Source organism: Olea europaea, unplaced genomic scaffold (genome assembly GCF_002742605.1).
Source record: "Olea europaea var. sylvestris unplaced genomic scaffold, O_europaea_v1 scaffold602, whole genome shotgun sequence".
Taxonomy (NCBI): Eukaryota; Viridiplantae; Streptophyta; class Magnoliopsida; order Lamiales; family Oleaceae; genus Olea; species Olea europaea.
Window position 1 is genome coordinate 41,507 of NW_019264368.1, and position 24,564 is coordinate 66,070.

The 24,564-nt window shown below is 33.9% G+C and overlaps 2 protein-coding genes and 1 pseudogene across 3 annotated transcripts in view; all 3 read right to left on the reverse strand.

The window, feature by feature from the left end:
• Positions 1-292: 292 nt before the first annotated feature.
• LOC111389636 (ethylene-responsive transcription factor ERF039-like) lies at positions 293-1,618 on the reverse strand. The gene has a single exon (XM_023014568.1). It carries the CDS (start codon positions 1,329-1,331, stop codon positions 573-575), a length of 759 nt encoding a protein of 252 aa, XP_022870336.1. The 5' UTR covers positions 1,332-1,618; the 3' UTR covers positions 293-572.
• Positions 1,619-4,349: 2,731 nt separating this feature from the next.
• Positions 4,350-13,415, reverse strand: LOC111389618 (annotated as a pseudogene).
• The window catches only part of LOC111389626 (E3 ubiquitin-protein ligase BRE1-like 1), a 48,666-nt gene continuing 29,325 nt past the window's right edge, over positions 5,224-24,564 (reverse strand). The window contains exons 10-11 of one of the 2 annotated variants that reach the window (XM_023014555.1): positions 5,517-5,654; positions 5,224-5,437 (exon numbers count right to left, since the gene is read on the reverse strand). The gene's annotated coding sequence lies outside the window, so the exon portion shown is untranslated. Of the gene's footprint in view, positions 5,438-5,516; positions 5,655-21,200; positions 21,563-21,891; positions 22,304-24,564 lie in introns of those variants that run through there. The other variant, XM_023014554.1, reaches the window with a different exon arrangement.

Here is a 24,564-nt window from a genome sequence, read left to right on the forward strand (position 1 = left end):
GATTAAACGAACTCTTTTCTAATATTTGGCTTAGATTTTTAGGAAAAGATTTAATGCATTAATGTAATCCTTCTTAACCACATCCAGCTGTGATAATTTGTCTCTGAGTTGATTCTTGTGAGGGAGATTTTCTGAGTTTCATGTGTCCTTGTTTGGTTTAGTTGAAATTTGTATCGCAGATTTTGATAAAAATTTATAAACGTGTATGATTTAAAAGTTAATAAAAGTTGTGAATTTCATAAAATATGTAATTTAAAATAAACTTATGAAAAATGGGACCAAACATACGTTCAATATATGACTGATTATTCCATGCCACGTCTATTTATCGAAGTATTTTTCTAATTTAGTTAAGTACAATATTACTATTCTCATTTCTACTACATAGAATTTCCAAGACTATATATCTCATTAAATTATACTACTATGGGGCCATATGAAGTAAATAAAAGAACCCTAAGAAAATAAAAAAATATTGGAAAAAGAAAGCTTAGATTTATTCATTATACGATCATAATTAACTCTCCTGAAAAATTTGCGCCAAAAATGAGTTTCGATAGTTACAGCTGTCCTCACTTGTAACAGTTAGACTCCCATAAATATGAATCCTCAGGCGACCCGTATCTGATATGATCGGATCCCTCTAACTGCCATGACAAGGCATAGTAAGTACAGTATCCATCATTGTGTTCTGCACCGTTCATTGAAAGATCTGGCAGATCATAAAACGTGTCATCATCAGTAGATTCTTGAAAGTGTTCCTGCGATAAATTCGTTGATGAATGAGAATTGGGTAGCTGGGCTTTGCTCAGTCGTGCTTCAGCTTCTGCACCACCGCGAATTGTGGCGGCAGCCGCCTTTGCGGCCGCAGCTTGGATGTCCTTTGGCGATGCCGAGGCGGGCCGGGGGAGTTCATGAGCCAAATGTGGGAAGTTAAGATAAGCTGAGTGACCTTTGATTGCTAAAGCTGCTACATCATGTGCTCGGGCTGCCATTTCTGGTATTGGATATGTTCCAAGCCATATTCTTGATTTCTTCTTAGGTTGTCGAATCTCGGACACCCATTTGCCCCAACTACGCTTTCGTACACCTCGATAAGTTGTATGCTTCTTGTCATTCGCTTTGCCACTTTTTTCTCCTCGAACATATTTCGAGTTCTTGTGAGCTTTGCCCTCATTTAGACTCTTTGTACTTCGATAGGAAGATATCGACCAAGAGTTCGAGGAGGAAGAGGTGGTGGATCTTGTCATCGAGGACGAAGTCATTGAAAATGATGTGGACGAGGTGGTGGTGTCTTGAGCTAGACTCTCGAAGTTGAAATGTTCTTCCATGTATGCCTTGTGGCTGCCAGAAAAGAATTGTGAAAGATGCACATAAAAATAGGGAATCAAGTTGGGGTTTATAAAATTCTTACATAAATCAGATCAATTTATTTAAAAAAAGGGAAAGAAAAAGAAACACGAAACGTTAGAAAAAGGAAAATGGTACAGTTACAGCTATTTTGTTAATCAAGTGGCACTTTTATATTAATGTGTGTACCATATGCTTTCGAAGCATCTTTCAAACGTGTATAGCTATTTGTCCTTTGAATGGTCAGTTGGTATAAATTTTAATTTTGCGACAATGACAACCACGCATAATGCACGGGCAAAAGGACAATATATATAACGCTTGACTAAGTAGGTTGCACCAAACACCCGATTTCGTTATAGACAGAGGCGGTCCTGAGAACGTGCGAGTTGAGCGATCGCACAGGGCCTCAACATTATAGGGGCATCAAAAAAAATTTTTTTGTAAGTATATATATATATAAGTACATATTTATAATGGTACATATTGCTTTATTAATTTTAAGATTTAAAATTTTTATTATTATATTAAGTTAAAGGGCAAAATATTTACGAAAAAAGAATAAAAAATTATATTATGTTAATATTTGTTTAATTTAATATATTATTGACAATAAATGTTTAATTTAACATATATTGAAAAAAAATATTTTTATAATTCTAAAATATCTTGCTTTCAAAAATATTATAAACTATCTATTTTACTAGTCCTAATATCAATTGTCTAATTAGCTTCATCGATCAATTACCAATTTAAAAAGAAAATAAGTTGCCCAAAATTCAAATGATTAAAATGGAGAGTGAAAAGCTAATACTAAATCCATTTTTATCAATTCTCTCATTCTCATCATTTAACCCACAAAGAATAGTCAAATAAAGAATAAAAGAGACTTTATTATCAATCTTTATTACTTACTCTATAATAGTAGAATCTATTTGTTGGAGCCCGTTGTCCACGTGTGAATTGCTATTTCATGATTTTTTATTTTTTGAAGGATAAGTTTTTGTGAGGTGAAAACTGATAGTTGATTACATTCAATTTTTGAGAATTTTTTTACCAAAAGAAACAAAAATAACTTTTGATAGATTGACTTATTTAAAAAGATTGGATTGCTTTTCGAATATATTTATTGCTTATAAAATACTATTAACAATTATTGTTATTGTTGCATTTGTCGAAAAATGTTCTTCAAAACTGAAGTTATTAAAAATTTATTTGTGATCAACCATGTTATAAGAATGATTGAATGCGCTAGTTTTGATATTTATTGAAAAAGATTTGCTAAAACATATTGATTACGAAGGTTTAATTAATGAGATTGTCTCTAAAAATGCGAGAACCAATATTTTTACATGATTTGTTGCATTTCAAAATTTACATGTGGTACTTGCTATTTTTGATTTCAAAGTTTGCTCATGTGAAATTGTACCAAGAGGTTAATAGTTTGGATGGTTCTTTATTGATGACACATGAATTTTGATGAAGTTTGAAAAATGCTTTTGAGCTTTAGTTATATTTTTTTTATTAACAATATGTAAAAAACTAAACAAATTTTTTAATGTCATATTATTGGGATGAAATGATGTTATTGAATTATTTTTTTTTATAATATATTTTATATTACATGAAAGGGGCACCATTTTAAAATGTCGCATGGGGCATCTAAAATTCAGGGCCGGCCCTGGTTATAGACCAACTAGAGTCTAATGTGACTGTATTTCATTTCATTATATAGGATCTCTCGAATCATGCTTAGATTATGGTTTTCGTGAGAATTCTTGGCAAGAGGACGTTGTAAGGTTATCACATTAAAACATCAAATCACTAACCATCACATATATATTACATAGAACGACTGGAAATAGCATTGAAACTTGAAGATGAATTCATGAATTAAAATATTTTAATTTTGTTACACATGGATAACATGAAAGTGGGACCGAGCATGTTCAAAAATGGGTCCCACCAAAGATTTGCTGGCCAAATTAATATCTATAATCTATTTTATGGTTATATATTTTAATTTCTTTATCTCCTAGTCATTACAATCTTAGCCCCTACCCTTACTTTCCAAACAGATCCTCCTATATCTCTATATAAACGCTGGTTTATCAAGAATATACAAGAAAAACACTCCAAATTGTTGATTAATCGTTAGAGATGGCTTAGATTTTCTAAAAATTTATTTTTTTCAAAGTTATTTTTAATCGAATATTTATTTTTACACAAATCCAAAAATTTTCCTTATTAACTACACATTTTTCAATATATATATATATTGTCAATTTGGTGAAGATAAGGCAAGTATCCTATTTATTGTCAATTATTTGACTTTTTTAATTCTCATCGTTGGCTAATTAAGCCATGAATAAACTATGAAATGATGAAAATAAATCCATACATCAAATGAGCATCTAAACCATTTTCCAAAATTGAGTATGATAATTGTCAAGTTCTTTCATTTACTCTTTTTTTCTCAAAACCTTTACACTTCACACGCTAAAAATGCCATATTTTTCAAACAAATCAATGTTTTAATAATTAATATGATGGATTAAAATTTTGTCAATAGCATCGTGCCAACTAAATATGCACTAAATGATCACTAAAACCTCAATGGAATAGCAATGATTTGAATTCAATGATCTGCTAGTAAATGAAAGTGTCCAGAAGCTTTAAGTAGTGAGATTACTGAAAAACGATTTTATCTAAACCCGGAACCTGCACCTGCACCTGCACCTGCAAATCCTCCATGGAACTTCTGTCATTTCCTAATGTAGTTTTTGGTCTCTGCAAATCATCTAGAAATATACAAATATAAGTAAACATTGCCCACTAGGACCAGCAACTGGTTCAAATGTAATCTGTCAAGAAAACATGGAATATGGTTCCTCAAATTTCCAGTCAAAAGCATATAGATTACGACAAATGCAATAGACAATGAGAAATTAAGAAAGAAGAGCGAGAGGAGAAAAGACGAGAGAATTAAGAGGGAGATTGCAAGTTTATTCAATAGTAATGGTTTATTTATTACAATCAAAGAACCTCTTTACCTCTTTATATAGAGTTTAAACTAGGATTAATACAGAATAACAAGGTTTCCTCTATAAAGGAAACAAAGTCAATTGTCTTGAAATCGCAATAAGACGCATTAATAATCAATAACAAATTCTATAAAATCCTAATTGATTTTATTTCTTCTACGTCTATAGTAAACTTTCCATTTTGCCTCAACGGGTTTAACATCGCTAGCCTCAAAACTTGCCGCACATTCTGGGCACTTGAGCTGGCCCGTTTCTATAACTCTCTGTACGCAATGGCTGCAGAACAGGTGGTAGCATTTGGCGATAAACACCTAAAAAAAAAAAGGCACTGGTTATCTCCTCAAGAACTATAGACTGTGCAGGCTATGAAAGCAAAATTAAAGTTTCTTATTCGTGAAGAATACAGCAGACACGTTTTCATATATAAAGAAAACTATCACCGTTCACCATATCCCACCATCATTAATGGTCCTGTATTCTGTCGTCACATAATTTCGCCATTTCCCTCATACATCACATTTATTCTTTCAAATTCTTTGTAGCATATTAGCATTATTAATATTTGAGTTTCATTTTTAGGTTGTAACTGTCTTGATACTTCACAGGGATCCCTGTTTCCAAATGGATATACCTCTTTACTTCTATCAAGGCAAATACTGCACTTCAGTATTTCCTTGTATTCTCCGAGTTCCTGCAGAAGCTTTTCAGTTGGGGATGAAACCTTGGAATGCAACTTCAATCTTTTTGTTTTCCTTCTAAGAGTTTCTACGTCTTCTTCTATTCTTTTCTTCTCAAACCTAGTAAGGAGAAATAGTTTAAAAACAAGAAATGATAGGAATGACATCACATTACAATTCTATCTGCAGCTTAGCAAATCCAACTGTACTTATGTCAAGCTTTGATTTTGATTCTTCAAATGTGTTCCTCAGTTGCTGAGATGACTTCCTCACATATAACACTCTTTTTTGGGTGTTCTCTAAAGTAACTGTTCTTCGAGCCCTAATTTTAGAAAACCTCCGAATTTGGTCCGCGTAGGATTTCAACTGCAATAAAAAGAATACCAATATGATATTGATCGGACACAACATTCGGCACTACAGAACAGAGGCACCTCAATATTACCTGATATTCAATTCTAGCAGCTTTAGTGTCATAAAATCTAACAGTTGCCTTGTTTTGACAATTTATTCTTTCCAAGTAACGCTTCTTCATCAATAGGGCATCCCTCATCTGTGTTGCCTGCACTCCCTGTAAAACAAGCTGAACCAGGAGGTAAAACAACATGATGACACTTACAAAATAAACCTCAATGAAAGCAGAAATACTTGTGCATCTTTTATGGTATGAAAACTGGAAAAACAAATGCAAGAATCCTTGACAAGACAACATGCTTGTATCCTGTGTTCTTGTTTCAGAACAAGAACGGAACATGTATGTTCAGAAACATCATTACTACAGAGTTTAACATCGTGGAAGTGGGAAAGTAAAAACTTTCTAGGACAATTATGTCCAGTTTCACCTTATTTAGCCACTGAGAAAGCTCAACTGCTGCAATAAACACGGTATAAATCTGATTCTTTTGTACAAATAAGAAAAGGATAATAATATTACGTAGGAGGAAGCAAGGGGGAATTTTACTGCAAATGAAAGCTAAGATAGACCTCCCAAGTTCCAAATGTGTACATATGTTTCACTAAAGCTGCCAAACATTTTCAGGGATGACTAAAGTTTGATTTTCAGACTCAATGTAAATATCAAACAGTTCACAAGATAAATCTGGTGAAAGTAATAACTTGAAAAGTGTGCAATCAAACCAGCATGAATTTCTTGATCAGAGAGCTGAAGAAAACAATTATCATAACTGGAAAGGCAAATTTGTTTACGCCAACTCAAGTTAGTTATGATTCATTTGACATGCCTAGAATGAGAAGTGTGCAGTCTTCGACAGTGTCAGGCAAGGATATGTGCCTCCAATGTCTGTCGAACACAATTAAAAGTGTCAAACAAGTATCAAAATTGAGAATCGCATTGGTCATGGGAGGTGAATTGTCTTAACACTTTATGGGGCACGGGTTTTATTTAAAGTTCCAAAGAGCTGTGGACAAAATGGAATAGAAGGAAATAGAATTTAGGCATGGTGGCATATAGACAACTGAACACTCAAATCTCGCTAATTGTCCTATCTATCTCTCCACTCACCAGTGCTCATGGAGGAGAAGCTTTTTCCACCACATTAGACCTCCAATGGGCTCAACTCAATCATCTGTACTTCCATCTTCCAATTCCCCAGCCCCGACAAAACCCAATTGGTACCAAAATTCAACTTATATCTCTCATTAGGAAGAGGTCTTGGGTTCGAATCCTGGATCGTAATAGAAATCCATAAGGAGGTAAGTGGGCAGATGCCCACCCAAAGCAGAAAGTACATATGATATAACGGCTTGGGCACGAGGCCTAGGTCGTTACACATATTTATCCAAATATTTTACAAATTCTGATGAAAAATGTTGAGGTGTATGATGTGGTCATTATTTGTACAACTATACTCTTCCTCAACCTGGGATGAAAGAATTTAGTTGATCCCTTCCATTTATAAGAATTACTACGTCCTGTGTACATGCCATGACATTGCAACATATCAAGTTATCAATCAATTGAAACACCATCAAGCTGGAGGAACAAAAAAGCGATAAAACATGCAAAAAGATAAAATGAGGGAGAAGGCCAACATCTTAGATCCATAGCAGTCAATACCAGAACTCAAATCTCAAAGCAGATAACTACCTCATTGAAGAAAATATGTTCTTCCGAATTCATCTAGTAATTAGAAAATATTACCTTTTCTGGAGGAAATCTGCTATGAATCTTCGAGTTCAAGCATTCATGACCCAATGAAGAGAGACTTAAGAAAAGTACAGAGGAGAAGCAGCAGATGAATAGATGATGATGACGATGATGGAATGGAGGGAAAGGTAAAATGGGAAGGGGGAAAATAGCCTTCGAGTTTAATTTAGTTTCAATTGATGAGAACTAGAAAATAGAAAAATATTATGGAAGACACTAAGCAAATAGAAGCACGATGTAGAACAAACCTTTTAGAGGCCTCTAACTTCTGTCTCAGGTCACCTATCTCAGCTTCTGCTGCAGCTAACCTTTGCTGGGATTTCACCTCAGCTTCAATTGAGGCTTTAAGTCGTGACTCCAAATTCTGTCCATCAAGAGAAGTAATCAGGCTCCGAAAATAAGCCCATGCCTTAATTTCCCCATTTCTAGCTTCATCCACTTCCCTGCAATCAACATACATATATCAAACCAGTATACGCACACTTAAGCAACTACTATTATGACATCTGTATCAATGGGGGGAAAACAACATTGAATACTCATCTTTATTCATCAAGACTCTGAAATAAAAGAAATATGCAATAACGTCAGTGTTAATTCCATTTAAAGTGCAAGTGCCAAAACAAGGATAAACATTTGTCAAGCATCGGAGAATCTCAAAAACACTCAAAGAAATACATAGGAGAGTACAATGACCATTCTATTAGAATAATATTGAATTTGTCAAATTTAACATTGTCCAGAATTACAGGCTACATGCATTGGACAAACCATATTGGTATAAACATGAATAGATCAAAAGGCAAACATCAGCAGTATAAACACGTTAGCACTGATAAAATCAATAAATACATGAGGATGCTAAGACCGTGGAACTCAAGTTTATAATATGTGCAGAGAAACAACCACATTTTTTCAAGAGCACACAAAATTATGAAGAAGCCATTTGGATCCAACATAAGTGACTTGATTGAAATCTAAAGCAGAAATCCCCAAGAAACACTAACCTTGAATCAGTTGATTCACATCTGTACATTTCCCTAAAAAGCTTCAAGTCTGAAATGGTTTCCTTTAAACCACGGACCTGTACCAAGAAAATTGAAATTAAAAATGCTGAAGAAAGTCTCTACTATATTTGAAACCAACCCAAGATATTAACGGTCTTTGTTCAGAAAGCAGGACTAAGCAATACGGATAGCGATAGCTACAGTTCTTGTCTAGTGAAAGTTCAACTCATCCATAAAATGTTAAAAGAGAATATGTCAGTTCAGTCCATTAAACTTTTCCTGATCTTACAATATTGTCAGATTGTACATAAAGCTGTTTTACGTGTTAGCACTATCTTGGGTAGGTATTATTGGAAAGTTATTACAGGTATACCAATTAGGAAGCTCAGTTGCATTGTTAAAAATAATTCGACGTGAATTTCCACCATAATTGTTATACTTGTGTGGTAATCGAGTTAAGTCTTGTAGCCTCATAGACACTTTCTTTCATTCATTCATTCATCAAGCACATGGTGGTTTGTTTCGGAGCCAGGATAAACAAGTAGTATATTAGATGGACGACAACGTAGTAACAGACATATTTCTTAACTTATGTAATGAAGGGGAAAACTCATACCACAGCTTGCAACTTCTGTATTTCGGCATTTTGTTCAGCTGACCTCAATGAAAAAGCTTCCAATTCCATAGCCTGCAGATATTTAACAGAAGCTTTTGACCAGCATAAGCAGCAATTGAAAACAAAAGAAATAAGAAAAGAAAACTGCAAGCAAAAGAAATCCCACCTTACAATCAAGAATGTGGGCAAGAGATTTTACATCAGCTCGCAAACTATGAACATCTGAAGCATCCTCCTTGAATCTACTAAACTGATTTTGCATGCTACACATTTCCTCAGGAAATGAATAAATTAAACCTTCGAACTCTGCAATGATTTCTATCCTACCTGAAATCGGGAAGGACATGAAACTTACTGACAGTACCAATAAGGACATGTCCCAAGAGGGAATCATCAAAATCTTCATACCAGGTTCTTTAGGCACTTCTTCCATCTTTTTTTCGATCCAATTTTTTTCTTTGATGCACTTTTCTATATCTGCCTCTAGGTCCTTAATTCTAGAATCGGCAATAGCTGAAGCTTGATGAAAAAAATCAACTAATTCTTTTCTAATATGAGTATCTTTTTCCCTCCAGGCAAGATTGCCTTTTTCGACCTGAATTTACATAGATGAGTGAGCAATATAACTAAATTTTCTTCACACAAAAAAAAAAGGCATCAAAAATAAAATGACCAACCAGTTACAACCTGTAGTTTCTCATAAAGAGCATGATATTGAACTACATCGGCCTTAGACTTAGCAAGTTGATCTTTCAGCATGAGATATGGTCGGGACGAACATATACGCTTCACATTCTTTAGATTGAGCTATCAAGAAAAATCCAATTTCAAAAGATGAGTAAGAATAAATACAGAAGGGGGAAGTATTGCATAACCACTAAAGAGACATTTCGAAGCACAAAACAGAAAAATCAAGAACGAAAGAACTAACTTGCAATATTAATAATTGCCTCAATATGTCTATCCGATAATCATGAAGACGCTTGAGTTCTTGTAATCTAGCAGAGTCGTCCTGCATAGATAACCTAGTCCATTATCTAAGCTACAGTGCAATCAACTATAGACTCCATAAAACATAATGCAAGTGATTACCACTAACTCCTTCATTGTGGACTCCATGCCTTGCAAATCTTTTTGTTTATCTCTAGCTTTATCAGTGGTGACCGGAAATACAACCGATTTGGGACAGGCAAAAATTCCCCCTTTCCCTCAGCTCTTTCGGATTTTAAAATTGCCAACTTGCAGTTTCTTTCTTCCAATCCAGCAGCAGTAGTCTCCAAATCTCCTGTAATATTGACAACCAAAAAGATGTGGATAATTGAAGTATAGTTGAACACAGCAAATGGGGACATTTTGGACACTCTAGTAAACCTCACTATATAAATGACCAGATAAAATGCAAATTTCTAGTAGGCATCTACATAAAAATTTGAAAATCATATATATATATTTTCAAACTACAAAAAATAACCTGCTTCAGGAAAGATAATATAAAAACTGGTTAGTATCAGGCAAGGACTCGATGAGAACAATCATCCGCATTTTGTATGATTAACTTAGGAGGCACCAGTCACATTTTCTGCACCTTTTAGAAATTTTAGTAACAAAATGCAGTCTTCATGCTAAACCCCACCAGGCAGTTATTTTCCAAAATTATGCAAGAAACACAGTTAAATATGATTCTCCAACCAGTACATTCATGAACAATAGGGATATGATTCGTCAATCCATTCTGCCGTAAGTGATTTATCATGACATGAAAAGGAGTCAAAGTATTATATCTCAGTTCAATTTTTTCTTGAGATATCTAAAAAGTAAAATGTGCCAAGTGCAAAGCATGTATATAGGAGGCATATGTACAGGTAAAGAATACACCTGACAGATGCAGTTACTTGAAAACATTAGAAATGCAAAACACAATAAAGCTACCTAAAACATCAATAACTGAAAAAATATCAACAAGTTCTCTCTTGGAACATTTTAATCACCAAGTTTCAAAACCCACCAAGTCAAGCTAATTCTTGTTTCTGAAGTAATTTACTCTAAAAGTTCTGTTCTGCATGTAATTTTAAAAACGGATAGTGATTGAACTTCAGAATGATCTTTGTTATATAATGTTACACCAACTTGATACCTTGCATACATATCACAAATTCACCATAGCTTCAAAAACACTCCATTTATACCACCAACATCAGGATTGTAGCATACATGCTTTAGCACACATATAATCGAAAGAAAATATATGCAAGAAACCAACTTTTAAATTAGTCGATAAGCACAAAAACAAATCGTACTTGAATACATCTAAATTATTACGTTATTATGAAAATATTAATCTTCCACCAACATGAATTCATAAGCTACTCACTGCTGCTTCAGTCTCATGATAATTCCAACTAATCTTATGTAAGCCCATAGCAACACAACAAATGCCATTAACTTTTTCTATAGGCCCAAAGCATAAAGATGATTAACACATCCGCGATCGATGCAATACACTGTCAACATAATGTGAGACCCAGGATTAAGTTTAGTTGTGCGCTTATGCCAACTATAGCTTAAAAGCAGAGAGATATTAGTCAAGATCAATAAGGAAAATTGTCCTGAATATCATCGAATACTGCATAACAGAGTACCCATAGTTAAGTACCTCTCAAATTTCTAAGATCAGCTTCGCTCTTTGCATCAATGTCTCGATGGCTATGTAATTCACCAGCCAGCAATTTGTGCTTCAAATGAAGATTACCATCTGCCAGTCTCAGAATTTTAACCTTTGATTTCAAATCACAGGAGCCAATATGTTGGCTTGATCCTAGAGCGAGAGAGAAAGAGAACAAAGAAAATGAGCAACCAAGAAAGGTGAGTAAGCAACAAAAAGAGTGAATGGATAACATCGATAAGAAATGTCGTGATCCACAATGAAGAACTCTATATCTTCAACAGTGTTCCTAGTATGTTCTTACCACCAGATGAAAGAAGCTCGAAAAGATGCAATATACAACCTATCCTCTAAATCACATAGACCATAGGAAGAGTTACTGTGTTACACAATGTAGCTCTAGACTTTTCCACGTCAATAAGACTACCTTCTTCAATTTGACTTGCAGCAGTACCAGCTGAGCTACTTTCAGTTGTACCTGTTTCTAAGAGCCGGCTTAAAAACACAGCTTCGGAAGGTGAATAGCCATCAAAACAAGCAATTAATAGATCTTGATTAGTTAACAAAATCTTCATGTAACTTCAGCTCATCCACTAATATAGGAAAATTAGGCTTGACATCAGCATTTAGTTTTCTAAGAAGACTATTGCAGACAACAAAGAAGTGTTCAGTAGCACATATCTCAAAACAATATGGAAAAGGAAATAAAGGAATGTAATCTGCATAGTTACTGGATGGCAGGTGTAAAGCTTCCCCGTTGTGGTCAACACAAAAAGTTATGTTCTACATTGATTTTAACTGCAATTATTGATCACTTTCCTTCCTTGATCTAAAACCGCAGGTCCATATTGGCACACCAACTTTTAATAATTAAAGATTGAGAACACATACGCTAATCAATAATGAAGTATAAACGAGACAACAGAGAGAAAACAGTAAACATACATACATACAGATGCACAGACAAGATAGAAAAGAAGAGTCTGTTAGAGAAGGAAAAAAAATGAACGAGAAACTATAAGAATCTCACATTTGTAAAGTGATTGGAATCTGCCATGGATTTCCTAGCCCAAAGAGGCAATTTTAGCCATCAAAACAAACTAAACATGAAATAGAGGAGAAGAATTAGGCCTTGCCCATCATCTCAATCCAAACCTAGTTCAAGGAGGCTAAACTTCCAAAAACTAAAAATCCCTAGAAAGCATCGACAGTGCTGGTTCTGTCTAAGACATCTACCTTTTGTAATTGTGACCAACCAATATAAATCATAAGATTCCAAACGCCAGTCAGTTATAAGTCAGCAATGACAGGAATTAGCTGTACTATTCCAATCGGGTAAATACACGTAGGAGATAATAATCACAGGTGTATATTTTTCAAAATGGAAATGAGTCATTACTCGATTGCGAACTACCATTTCTTTGATTACAGAAAAGTAAAATCATATAAACGGTTCCCAACCTATTGCTCAAGTACCAAGTTGGCCACCAACATTAAAAATGTAGCAAATCAATCCTGAACCTTTTATCATCAATCAATCCTCAACGAAACACACTGTCCAAATCTGTGTTAAATTGCCACACGACCCTCAGAAGTCCAACTTTATTAAGCTAAATACCCAAGTAACTATTTTCAGGAGGGCCACATTACAATTTACTAAAGATTTGAATACTTTTTATTGTTGGGATTGATTGTCCACTATAATGAAAGGTCGAGGTCCAACTTGCTCCCTTTTAAAGATTGAGCCCACTAGCTACTCGGATAATATATTGGGGACCAATGCTGCAATTTTTCCTAATATTTAATAATCCAACTAATCCTGTATTGTGTGTTTTAATGGATTCTGGGTGCCATCAGTGAAGGGAGAAAAAATCTAGTTTAGGTCAGGTGTCCCTCACCTTCTTTGACAATTTGATATTCAAAACCTATCCCATGTCTCGACAAGTCCTCTGTGTAATTAGAACATGATTCCAAGTCATCAACCAGCTGGAAGAAAAACCAGAGCCAACATTAAAGTCACTAAGTTGACCATACAGCTTGAGAAAATTGTAAATTAGACATGTAAAAAAAAACAAGTAATAAAATAAACAGAGAAGCATCAAAGTACAATACCTCTCCCCAAAAGTTATTAACCACAGCCAAAGTCTTCTCATATTACTGTTGTTTCTCCCTCAATCGACACATTTTATTATCTCGAGCACTAATCTCAATCTTCTGATCTTCTAACTTCAGAAAAAGCATCTGATTTTGGAATTGAACACTGCTGCAACGAGCTGCACCATTAAGAATTTTAAACTTTAAGGTAATGCTTACAGGATTAAATATGGAGAAGTACAAGCTCGGCCTGTATTTTAGTTATATGTCCACATGGGAAACACCAAAGACTACAATCAAGCGGCCAAAACAAAAGTAAGCTTACAGCTAAAAAACAACAACATTTTTTTACTAAAACATGCTCCTACCCTATCAGAGCCAATTCATTCATCTCCTAGTTAACTATCATAAAACGACAACCAAAATGCATTCATGCACACTGAAGCATGGAAGTAAGAAAGGAAAATGAATATGGGATTGTAATTAATCATTTAATAGAGAAATTTTCATTGAAAGAATTATATCCATGCTATCGAAGATAAGTACCGTGCAGGAAAATGTAACTAGGGAGTAGCAAGACAAACTAAAAGGCCAGAGTCCTGTTAGCAATGAAATAAATCATTTGATAATTAGGTCATCATTTGTTTTAATAATCAAACAAATAAGTCAAAAATGAAACGTCATATCATTTAATTACTTAGCTAATGGCATCAACCATGACTAAAATGTAAATATATAAAATCGAGATGTTCAAAAAGATATGCAGCCACATATCACTTATATACTAGACAAGGAGATGAAACAAAGGCATGAACCTTTCATTTGTAGGAGTGGAGATTTTCTGATGAAACTTAAGCTAAACCAACAGTAACAGGATAATAAAGAGTCTATGGGGCTCATAAAATCGTATGATAGGTAAATATGGTTCAGAAAGTTGTACATCATAGGGAAAGAGCCTAAAAAGCACGGGCACACAACACGCATAAGACACTGTACAGACACATCATCATGTGATTTTTGAGAAAAAAATTAGGACAATGACACATTGAAGCAGCGGTGGATCTAGCATTAGGCGAGCACCCGCGGCCGTCTGTTCTGGATTCACCGGTATTAATTTTTTTTTGGTGTCAATGTATATTGTTTTTGGATATATATTTGGTAATTTCATTAATTTCAATTTTACTCCTGTAGTTCAGTTGGTAAGTAATCCGTTTTGTAAGCCAGAGGTCAAGTGTTCAACACTTTACAAGAACTATCCTTAATTTAATTATTTTACTTTAATATTTTTTATCATTTTGAAATATTATTATTAAAACCAATGCAATGGGAAAAAGATTCGAACAATGATCTCCATTGGAATTGATGAAAGTTTGACCACTATAGCATTTGGTGGGTGATAACAACGAGTGCAACATAAATATATATGTTCAAAGTCTGAAAAGATTCGAACAGATGGTGAAACTTGGGCAATGGGAAAGATTTGAACCGCACTCCTCTATAAAATTTTGGAATGCCTTACCACTTTGGCATTTGATGAATGTTAAAATCAAATATAACGTTAATATAATAATAGATATATTTGATTTTTATTGCGGGCATCATCTTGGACAGTCAAAAACCACCCGCGCTCACTTGAGCTCCAGGATTCATCCTTGCATCAAGGACGTGTTAAGTTAAATTATTTAAAACTCTACATTTATATAGTATGTTTTTAGTTTTATACATTTTAGTTTAAATAAAATGAATAATATTACAGTTTTGATTTTTGTTGTTGAAATCTTTTAAAATAAGATTAGCTATTTGTTATATTAAAATAATTTTGAAATTAAACTGCCAAAGAAAGACTATAGCAACATTTTTGAGGAGTGTTGGTGTCCAACAGGGTACGACTTGTGTCAAACACACCATCCTAGTAGGAGTGGCGTGCTTCAAAGAAGAGAACATTCTTACAAACTTCTAATCCATCCTCAAGGACTTTTAAGCATCTTTAGTATCAGTCAAGTTAATAAGACCATCATGAATTAACACATGGAGAATTCTAATCACGTATTTCGGGTGCTAATTCTTTTCATTGACATGAGAGTTTATAAAACAAAAATGATTGAGGTAATAAAATATCTCAACCGAAGCCCTTCATCTGAAGGTATAGAGAATCATTTCCATTTCAACATAACAGATAACGGGCCTGACATGATCCACACAAGCATTGAAACAGAATAGTGCAAATTCTTCTCATAGAGATTAGAGTTTGTAAAACAAAAAAGATTGAGGTAATCAAATATATCAACCGAAGCCCGTCATCTAAAAGGAATAAACAAAGCATTTCCATGTTAAAATAACAGACAATGGGCCTGACATGATCCACGCAAGCCTTGAAACAGCGTGGCAAATTACCAAGCTCAATAAGGCATAAACAGCGAACTTGAGAACTGCTCAGATCAAGCATAAAGAGAAAATTAAATGAGTGAAAGTAAAATATCAAACATAGTCAGATAAAAATGATGCATGATGTCAGCCAATAATTCGTCATACCATTGCTTCCTTGCGGCTGGTATTAAGTAATTGCATTACTATTACATCACAAAAGACGTCAGAAAGTTAACGTACCAAACGTCATTTTTACCACATGCGAGTTTGGGAAAAAGGAAAATGGGGGATGCAAATGTTTAAAATAATTCTGCAATATACCTTGTCCTTCAGAGGCTCAAAATGCAAGCTTCAAATGGAACTGTCATCAACCATCATTTTTCCTTTTTCTAACTCACAAATTTAAAATATTTTGGGGACGTTATATATCCCCTGCGAACAGTATTTAACTTTTCAATAGTATCTAGCTACCTCGAGGCTAATAAATGTTTCTCTTGAATCATCAACTTACCTCTCAAGACTCCAAAGAAAGAAGGCAGAACCATTAATTTTGACTATATATCTAGTGGAAACAGGAAATTTATTGCTTGCCAACATATCTTAAAACACAGACTGGTCCTTGTAAAATACCTAAAGGTTTTCAATAGAAAAACCGATATTTGTGTGCTTTTAGCAATTGTGCAACTTTCATGAGCCTAAAACAGCATAACTCAAACTCAGCTTGTTTCCAAAATGAGATTTTTGTAAAAATTAAATTTTCTTGGATTAGGATAGTGGCCGTGCATGAACATCCTAATGCCAACAATCAAGGGACCTCATCAGCTTTATAATCTTCAGCTTGTATCGGACAAAATTATCATCACACTACAAACTATTGCCGCTAAATTTCCAATTGAAGAACTCATCCCCTTGTCTCTCCACAGACAAAAGTTTGCAACAGAAGTTGAAACCAGCACATCCAAATATTTAAAAATTCCAGTGAAGCTGATATATTAACTATGAGAGGTAGCATCCAAATGATTGGGTAATCTAAAGTCAACCAGGGAGCTTTAAAGTGTGACCACTTTGTCATGAGGTTCAGTGGACACCAGCATTCCTTAATTGTACTTTCCATCTCTATTCTTGACTGTCAGGGATATAACATATACCCAGAGAAATAAAGGGGAAAGCTTCAGGTTCCAGCAAACCATGAGATTTTATCACATTTCTAGAATGTTCTCAGTGCTAGCCATAAATCTCTTCCAATTTCTAAAGCAATCCACTTTCAAACCCAAGAAAACATTTCCTCTCTACAACAGTAATTTACATGTAACTAAACAAAGTAGAATCTTAATATGTTAGTTAACACAGAAAGATTATAGCATCGTGTTCCAGTTTCCTTGACATATAACAGAATATATACAAATACAGATCACATCTCCCATTAGATCTCAGCATCAAATGATGGGAACATAGTAACCAGCATTTTTGCAGCATGGGAGCAGATTAACCAAAACTACGAAGTACTTACTTAGTAACTTGCATAATCCAAGAACACGATGCATGCATGCAAAAATCAAAAGATGTACTACATGTGCAATTTATTATTCAAAATTGAATTTTGAAGCCAATTCCAATCTTATTTCCGTAATTCTCGATAAGAAGTTCAAAATTTTGATAAATTGAGAAAAATTTAATAAAAACTTTACCATTTTATCCTCATCTATTCGCATAGAAGAGGGTTTATTCATAGTGGCGGCAGTTGGTGATATAGAGCTAAGATGACGCCGTTTCCTGTCCGCTTCATCTGTATTCGCCATTAAGAAAACACTCTAAACCACGAAAACTATCAATTTTCTCTTAAATTCACATGGAAACTTTTTGCGGGTTGTCGTCAAACCCAAGAAACTCAACACTCATACACACTAAAAATTGGGTACCACAAATGTTTACACACTTGCAAGCCTTAATTCAAGTAACAAAGAATTATATTTTCCAAACACCACTACAAAAATTATTAGTTAAACACAATTTTTTTATTTACTTAAATAACCTTAAATAAAATTACATAAATAGATTTTTAATATATTTGTCACATAAAATAATTTATTCTTCCACCACAATCATAAAACCTTAAAAAATTTATCTTCTTCCCCAATGCCTCCTCCAACACCCACTCTCAAAACTTCATCTGTCAATTAAGTTTGGCCATTAAAAAAATTAAATTTCTCTCATCGAAATTAAATTGATTCCATAAAAGAATAACGATTAAAAAAATTATGCTTCAATGATGAAATTGATAGAATTTATTCTCATTCACAACCCTGGCAATAGAGGCGGCCCTGAGGACGTACGAGTTGAGCGACCACACAGGGCCTCAGCATTATAGGGGCACCAAAAAAAATTTTTTTGTAAGTCTGTATATATGTAGAAGTACATATTTATAATGGTACATATTGCTTTATTAATTTTAAGATTTAAAATTTTTATTATTATATTAAGTTAAAGGGCAAAATATTTATGAAAAAAGAATAAAAAAATTATATTATGTTAATATTTGTTTAATTTAATATATTATTGAAAATAAATGTTTAATTTAACATATATTGAAAAAAATATTTTATAATTCTAAAATATCTTGCTTTTAAAAATATTATAAACTATCTATTTTACTAGTCATAATATCAATTGTCCAATTAGCTTCATTGATCAATTACCAATCTAAAAAGAAAATAAGTAGCCCAAAATTCAAATGATTAAAATGGAGAGTGAAAAGTTAATACTAGATCCATTTTTATCAATTCTCTCATTCTTATCCTTTAGCCCACAAAGAATAGTCAAATAAAGAATAAAAAAGACTTTATTGTCAATCTTTATTACTTACTCTATAATAGTAGAATCTATTTGTTGGAGCCTGTTGTCCACTTGTGAATTGTTATTTCATGATTTTTTAATTTTTAATTTTTTGAAGGGTAAGTTTTTGTTGGGTGAAAATTAATAGTTGATTACATTCAATTTTTGACAATTTTTTTACCAAAAGAAACAAAAATAGCTTTTGATATATTGACTTATTTAAGAAGATTGGATTGTTTTTCAAATATATTTATTGCTTATAAAATACTATTAACAATTATTGTTGTTGTTGGATTTTTCAAAAAATGTTCTTCAAAACTAAAGCTATTAAAATATTATTTGCGATCAACCAAGTCACAAGAACGAGTCTACTTGTGAATTGCTATTTCATGATTACTATAATTATTATTTTGGTTCTAGAAGGGTAACTTTTTGTTAGGTGATAATTGATAGTTGATTACATTAAATTTTTGCAATTTTTTTTTTTTACGAAAAGAAATAAAAATAGCTTTTAATATATCGACTTATTTGAGAAGATTAGATTGCTTTTCGAATAGATTTATTGCTTATATAATACTATTGATAATTATTGTTATTGTTGCATTTGTCGAAAAATGTTCTTCAAAACTAAACCTATTAAAAACTTATTTGTGATCAACCATGTTATAAGAATGATTGAATGTGCTAGTTTTGATATTTATTGAAAAAGATTTGCTAAAACATATTGATTACGAAGGTTTAATTAATGAGATTGTCTCTAAAAATGCGAGAACCGATATTTTTACATGATTTGTTGCATTTCAAGATTTACATGTGGCACTTGCTATTTTTGATTTCAAAGTTTGCTCATGTGAAATTGTACCAAGAGGTTAATAGTTTGGATGGTTCTTTATTGATGACATATGAATTTTGATGAAGTTTGAAAAATGCTTTTAAGTTTTAGTTATATTTTTTTTTATTAACAATATGTAAAAACTAAACAAATTTTTTAATGTCATATTTTTGGGATGAAATGATGTTATTGAATTATTTTTTTTATAATATATTTTATATTACACGAAAGGGGCACCATTTTTAAAATGTCGCACGGGGCATCTAAAATTTCAGGGCCGGCCCTGGTTATAGACCAACTAGAGTGCGACTGTATTTCATTTCATTATATAGGATCTCTCGAATCATGCTTAGATTATGGTTTTCGTGAGAATTCTTGGCAAGAGGACGTTGTAGGGTTATCACATTAAAACATCAAATCACTAACCATCACATATATGTTACATAGAACGACTGGAAATAGCATTGAAACTTGAAAATGAATTCATGAATTAAAATATTTTAATTTTGTTACACATGGATAACATGAAAGTGGGACCGAGCATGTTCAAAAATGGGTCCCACCAAAGATTTGCTGGCCAAATTAATATCTATAATCTATTTTATGGTTATATATTTTAATTTCTTTATCTCCTAGTCATTACAATCTTAGCCCCTACCCTTACTTTCCAAACAGATCCTCCTATATCTCTATATAAACGCTGGTTTATCAAGAATATACAAGAAAAACACTTCAAATTGTTGATTAATCGTTAGAGATGGCTTAGATTTTCTAAAAATTTATTTTTTTCAAAGTTATTTTTAATCGAATATTTATTTTTACACAAATCCAAAAATTTTCCTTATTAACTACACATTTTTCAATATATATATATATTGTCAATTTGGTGAAGATAAGGCAAGTATCCTATTTATTGTCAATTATTTGACTTTTTTAATTCTCATCGTTGGCTAATTAAGCCATGAATAAACTATGAAATGATGAAAATAAATCCATACATCAAATGAGCATCTAAACCATTTTCCAAAATTGAGTATGATAATTGTCAAGTTCTTTCATTTACTCTTTTTTTCTCAAAACCTTTACACCTCACACGCTAAAAAAATACGATGGATTAAAATTTTGTCAATAGCATCGTGCCAACTAAATATGCACTAAATGATCACTAAAACCTCAATGGAATAGCACTGATTTGAATTCAATAATCTGCTAGTAAATGAAAGTGTCCAGAAGCTTTAAGTAGTCAGATTACATGCAACCAAAAAATGAAAAACGATTTTATCTAAACCCGGAACCTGCACCTGCAAATCCTCTGTGGAACTTCTGTCGTTTCCTAATGTAGTTTTTGGTCTCTGCAAATCATCTAGAAATATACAAATATATGTAAACATTGCCCACTAGGACCAGCAACTGGTTCAAATTTAATCTGTCAAGAAAACATAGAATATGGTTCCTCAAATTTCCAGTCAAATGCATATAGATTACGACAAATGCAATGGACAATGAGAAATTAAGAAAGAGCGGGAGGAGAAAAGACGAGAGAATTAAGAGGGAGATTGTAAATTTATTCAATAGTAATGGTTTATTTATTACAATCAAAGAACCTCTTGACCTCTGTATATAGAGTTTAAACTAGGATTAATACAGAATAACAAGGTTTCCTCTATAAAGGAAACAAAGTCAATTGTCTTGAAATCGCAATAAGACGCATTAATAATCAATAAGAAATTCTATAAAATCCTAACTGATTTTATTTCTTCTACGTCTATAGTACACTTTCCAATTTGCCTCAACAGGTTTAACATCGCTAGCCTCGAAACTTGCCACACATTCTGGGCACTTGAGCTGGCCCGTTTCTATAACTCTCTGTACGCAATGGCTGCAAAACAGGTGGTAGCATTTGGCGATAAACACCTAAAAAAAAAAAAAAGGCACTGGTTATCAGCTCGAGAACTATAGACTGTGCAGGCTAACTATGAAAGCAAAATTAAAGTTTCATATTCGTGAAAAATACAGCAGACACGTTTTCACATATAAAGAAAACTATCACCGTTCACCATATCCCACCATCATTAATGGTCCTGTATTCTGTCGTCCCATAATTTTGCCATTTCCCTCATACATCACATTTATTATCTTTCAAATTCTTTGTAGCGTATTAGCATTATTAATATTTGAGTTTCATTTTTAAGTTGTAAATGTCTTGATACTTCACAGGGATCCCTGTTTCCAAATGGATATACCTCTTCACTTCTATCAAATCAAATACTGCACTTCAGTATTTCCTTGTATTCTCCAAGTTCCTGCAGAAGCTTTTCAGTTGGGGATGAAACCTTGGAATGCAACTTCAATCTTTTTGTTTTCCTTCTCAGAGTTTCTACGTCTTCTTCTATTCTTTTCTTCTCAAACATAGTAAGGAGAAATAGTTTAAAAACAAGAAATGATAGGAATGACATCACATTACAATTCTATCTGCAGCTTAGCAAATCCAACTGTACTTATGTCAAGCTTTGATTTTGATTCTTCAAATGTGTTCCTCAGTTGCTGAGATGACTTCCTCACATATAACACTCTTTTTTGGGTGTTCTCTAAAGTAACTGTTCTTCGAGCCCTAATTTTAGAAAACCTCCGAATTTGGTCCGAGTAGGATTTCAACTGCAATAAAAAGAATACCAATATGATATTGATCGGACACAACATTCGGCACTACAGAACAGAGGCACCTCAATATTACCTGATATTCAATTCTAGCAGCTTTAGTATCATAAAATCTAACAGTTGCCTTGTTTTGACAATTTATTCTTTCCAAGTAACGCTTCTTCTGTTACCGTACATAATAATGAAGATTTCTTTCCATATTTATATTTTTATATTCTTAGGGATTGTATAGCATATATAGGATATAATTTCCTTGTAAAACCATTTTCTATCTGTATATATATTGAGAAGAGGGCAGCATGTAATGGAGACGGTTTTTCAAGAAATCTCAAAAGCTATTTCTTTCTCTTGAATTCTGAATTCATCTGACATGATATCAGAGCTTGGTACCTGATTCTTGCCGTCGATTCTCCTTGGGCGACTCCATCTAGGTTGTGTTCGGCACTTCTGGTCGTCGATTCTTGGTGGGCGATTCGACACTTCTGGTCGCCGATTTTTGGTGTGTGATTCGGTGCTTCTGATCTCCGACTTTTGGTGTGGCTTTTTCGGTCCTTGTTCTGCCGGGTTCTAGTTCTAGCGACACTGTTCTGTTCTTCCCATTCAGATTCCAGTGGGTCTCTGTTTGTGTCGGGTTCTGTTGGATTTCTAGTCTTCTCTTCCCGGTCGACTCTCTCAGTTGTTTGGGTCTCGTCTTCCGGCTAGGGTTCGTTGGTGTTGTTCGCTGTCTGGTGTGAGTCGGGTTCCTCTGGTTAGTGGGTCAGTTTACTGTTTGGCTTGAAGGCTGCAGTCGGTGCATTGTTTGAATTTAATAATTTTTCTTCTTGCAAGAGTATTTTATTTGTTCAATAATAATATAGTAGTCTATTTATTTCATCATGTCTTCGGATAAGTTTCACATTCGTTTTATTGGAAAGAATTATTTTGCTTGGGAGTTTCAATTTCAATTATTTGTCAAAGGAAAGGACTTATGGGGTCATATTGATGGAAGTGATCCCGCCCCTACAGACGTCGATGCTTTGTCTAAGTGGGAAATAAAGGATGCTCGGGTTATGACATGGATTCTTAGCTCGGTTGAGCCTCACATCGTACTCAATAATTAGTCCGTATAAAACAGCCGCTGACATGTGGAATTACTTGAGCAAGATTTACAAGCAGGACAATACGGCTCGGCGTTTCCAATTGGAATATGAGATGGCTAATTTTACCCAAGGAAATCTTTCAATTGAGGATTATTATTCGAGTTTCCAAAATCTCTGGACTGATTATTCGAATATTGTTTATGCTCATGTTCTCGTTGCAGCTCTTTCTGCTGTTCAAAAAGTGCATGAAACAAGTAAGAGAGACCAATTTTTGATGAAGCTGCGTTCAGATTTTGAGATTGCACGTTCTAATCTGATGAATCGTCATCCGGTACCATCTTTGGATGTATGTTTGAGTGAACTTCTCCGTGAAGAACAACGTATCTTAACTCAAGCAACCTTGGAACAAAGGACTACTGTCGACACTCTGATTCCTGTAGCTTATGCAGCACAAGGGAGGAATAGGAATCGGGACATGCGTAATGTCCAGTGCTATAACTGTAAAGTTTTTTATCACCTTGCTCGAGATTGTCCTAAGAAATCTTGTCATTACTGCAAGAAACTAGGTCATATTCTCTTAGCTTGTCCCATTCGCCCTGAAAGGAAACACAGCACAGCATATCATGCCTCCACTGGTGCCTCTAGTTCTGCTACATTGCATACTGCCTCACAAGTTGCTCCTAGTCCAAATCCGAACACACTCACTCCTGAAATGGTACAACAGATGATTTTTTCTGCTTTTGGAATCTCAGGTAATCACTCCACTTCTTCTAAGCCATGGTTTTTTGACTCCGGTGCCTCTAATCATATGACTAATACAACTGAACTCCTTTCCAATGTCAAAAAATATGATGGCAATATGAAAATTAATACCGCCAATGGCAATTCTCTGCCTATAAGTGCTATTGGTGATCTTTCCCCGTCCTTACCTGATGTTTTTGTATCTCCTATCCTTTCTACGAATCTTATCTCTGTTGGTCAATTGGTTGACAATAATTATAATGTTCATTTTTCTCGCTCTGGCTGTGTTGTGCAGGATCCAGTGTCCGGGAAGATGATCGCGAAGGGGCCTAAAGTGGGACGGCTATTCCCTTTACATATTTCTCCTTCCCCAGTCATTCTCCGTTTTCCTTTACTTTCCTTAGCATGTGGTACTGATAATACTGGAAATAAAATGTG

What these genes read in the sequence shown, in the direction of transcription:
- LOC111389636 (XM_023014568.1), bottom strand. Translation starts at nt 1,331, where the DNA reads ATGGAAGAACATTTCAACTTCGAGAGTCTAGCTCAAGACACCACCACC.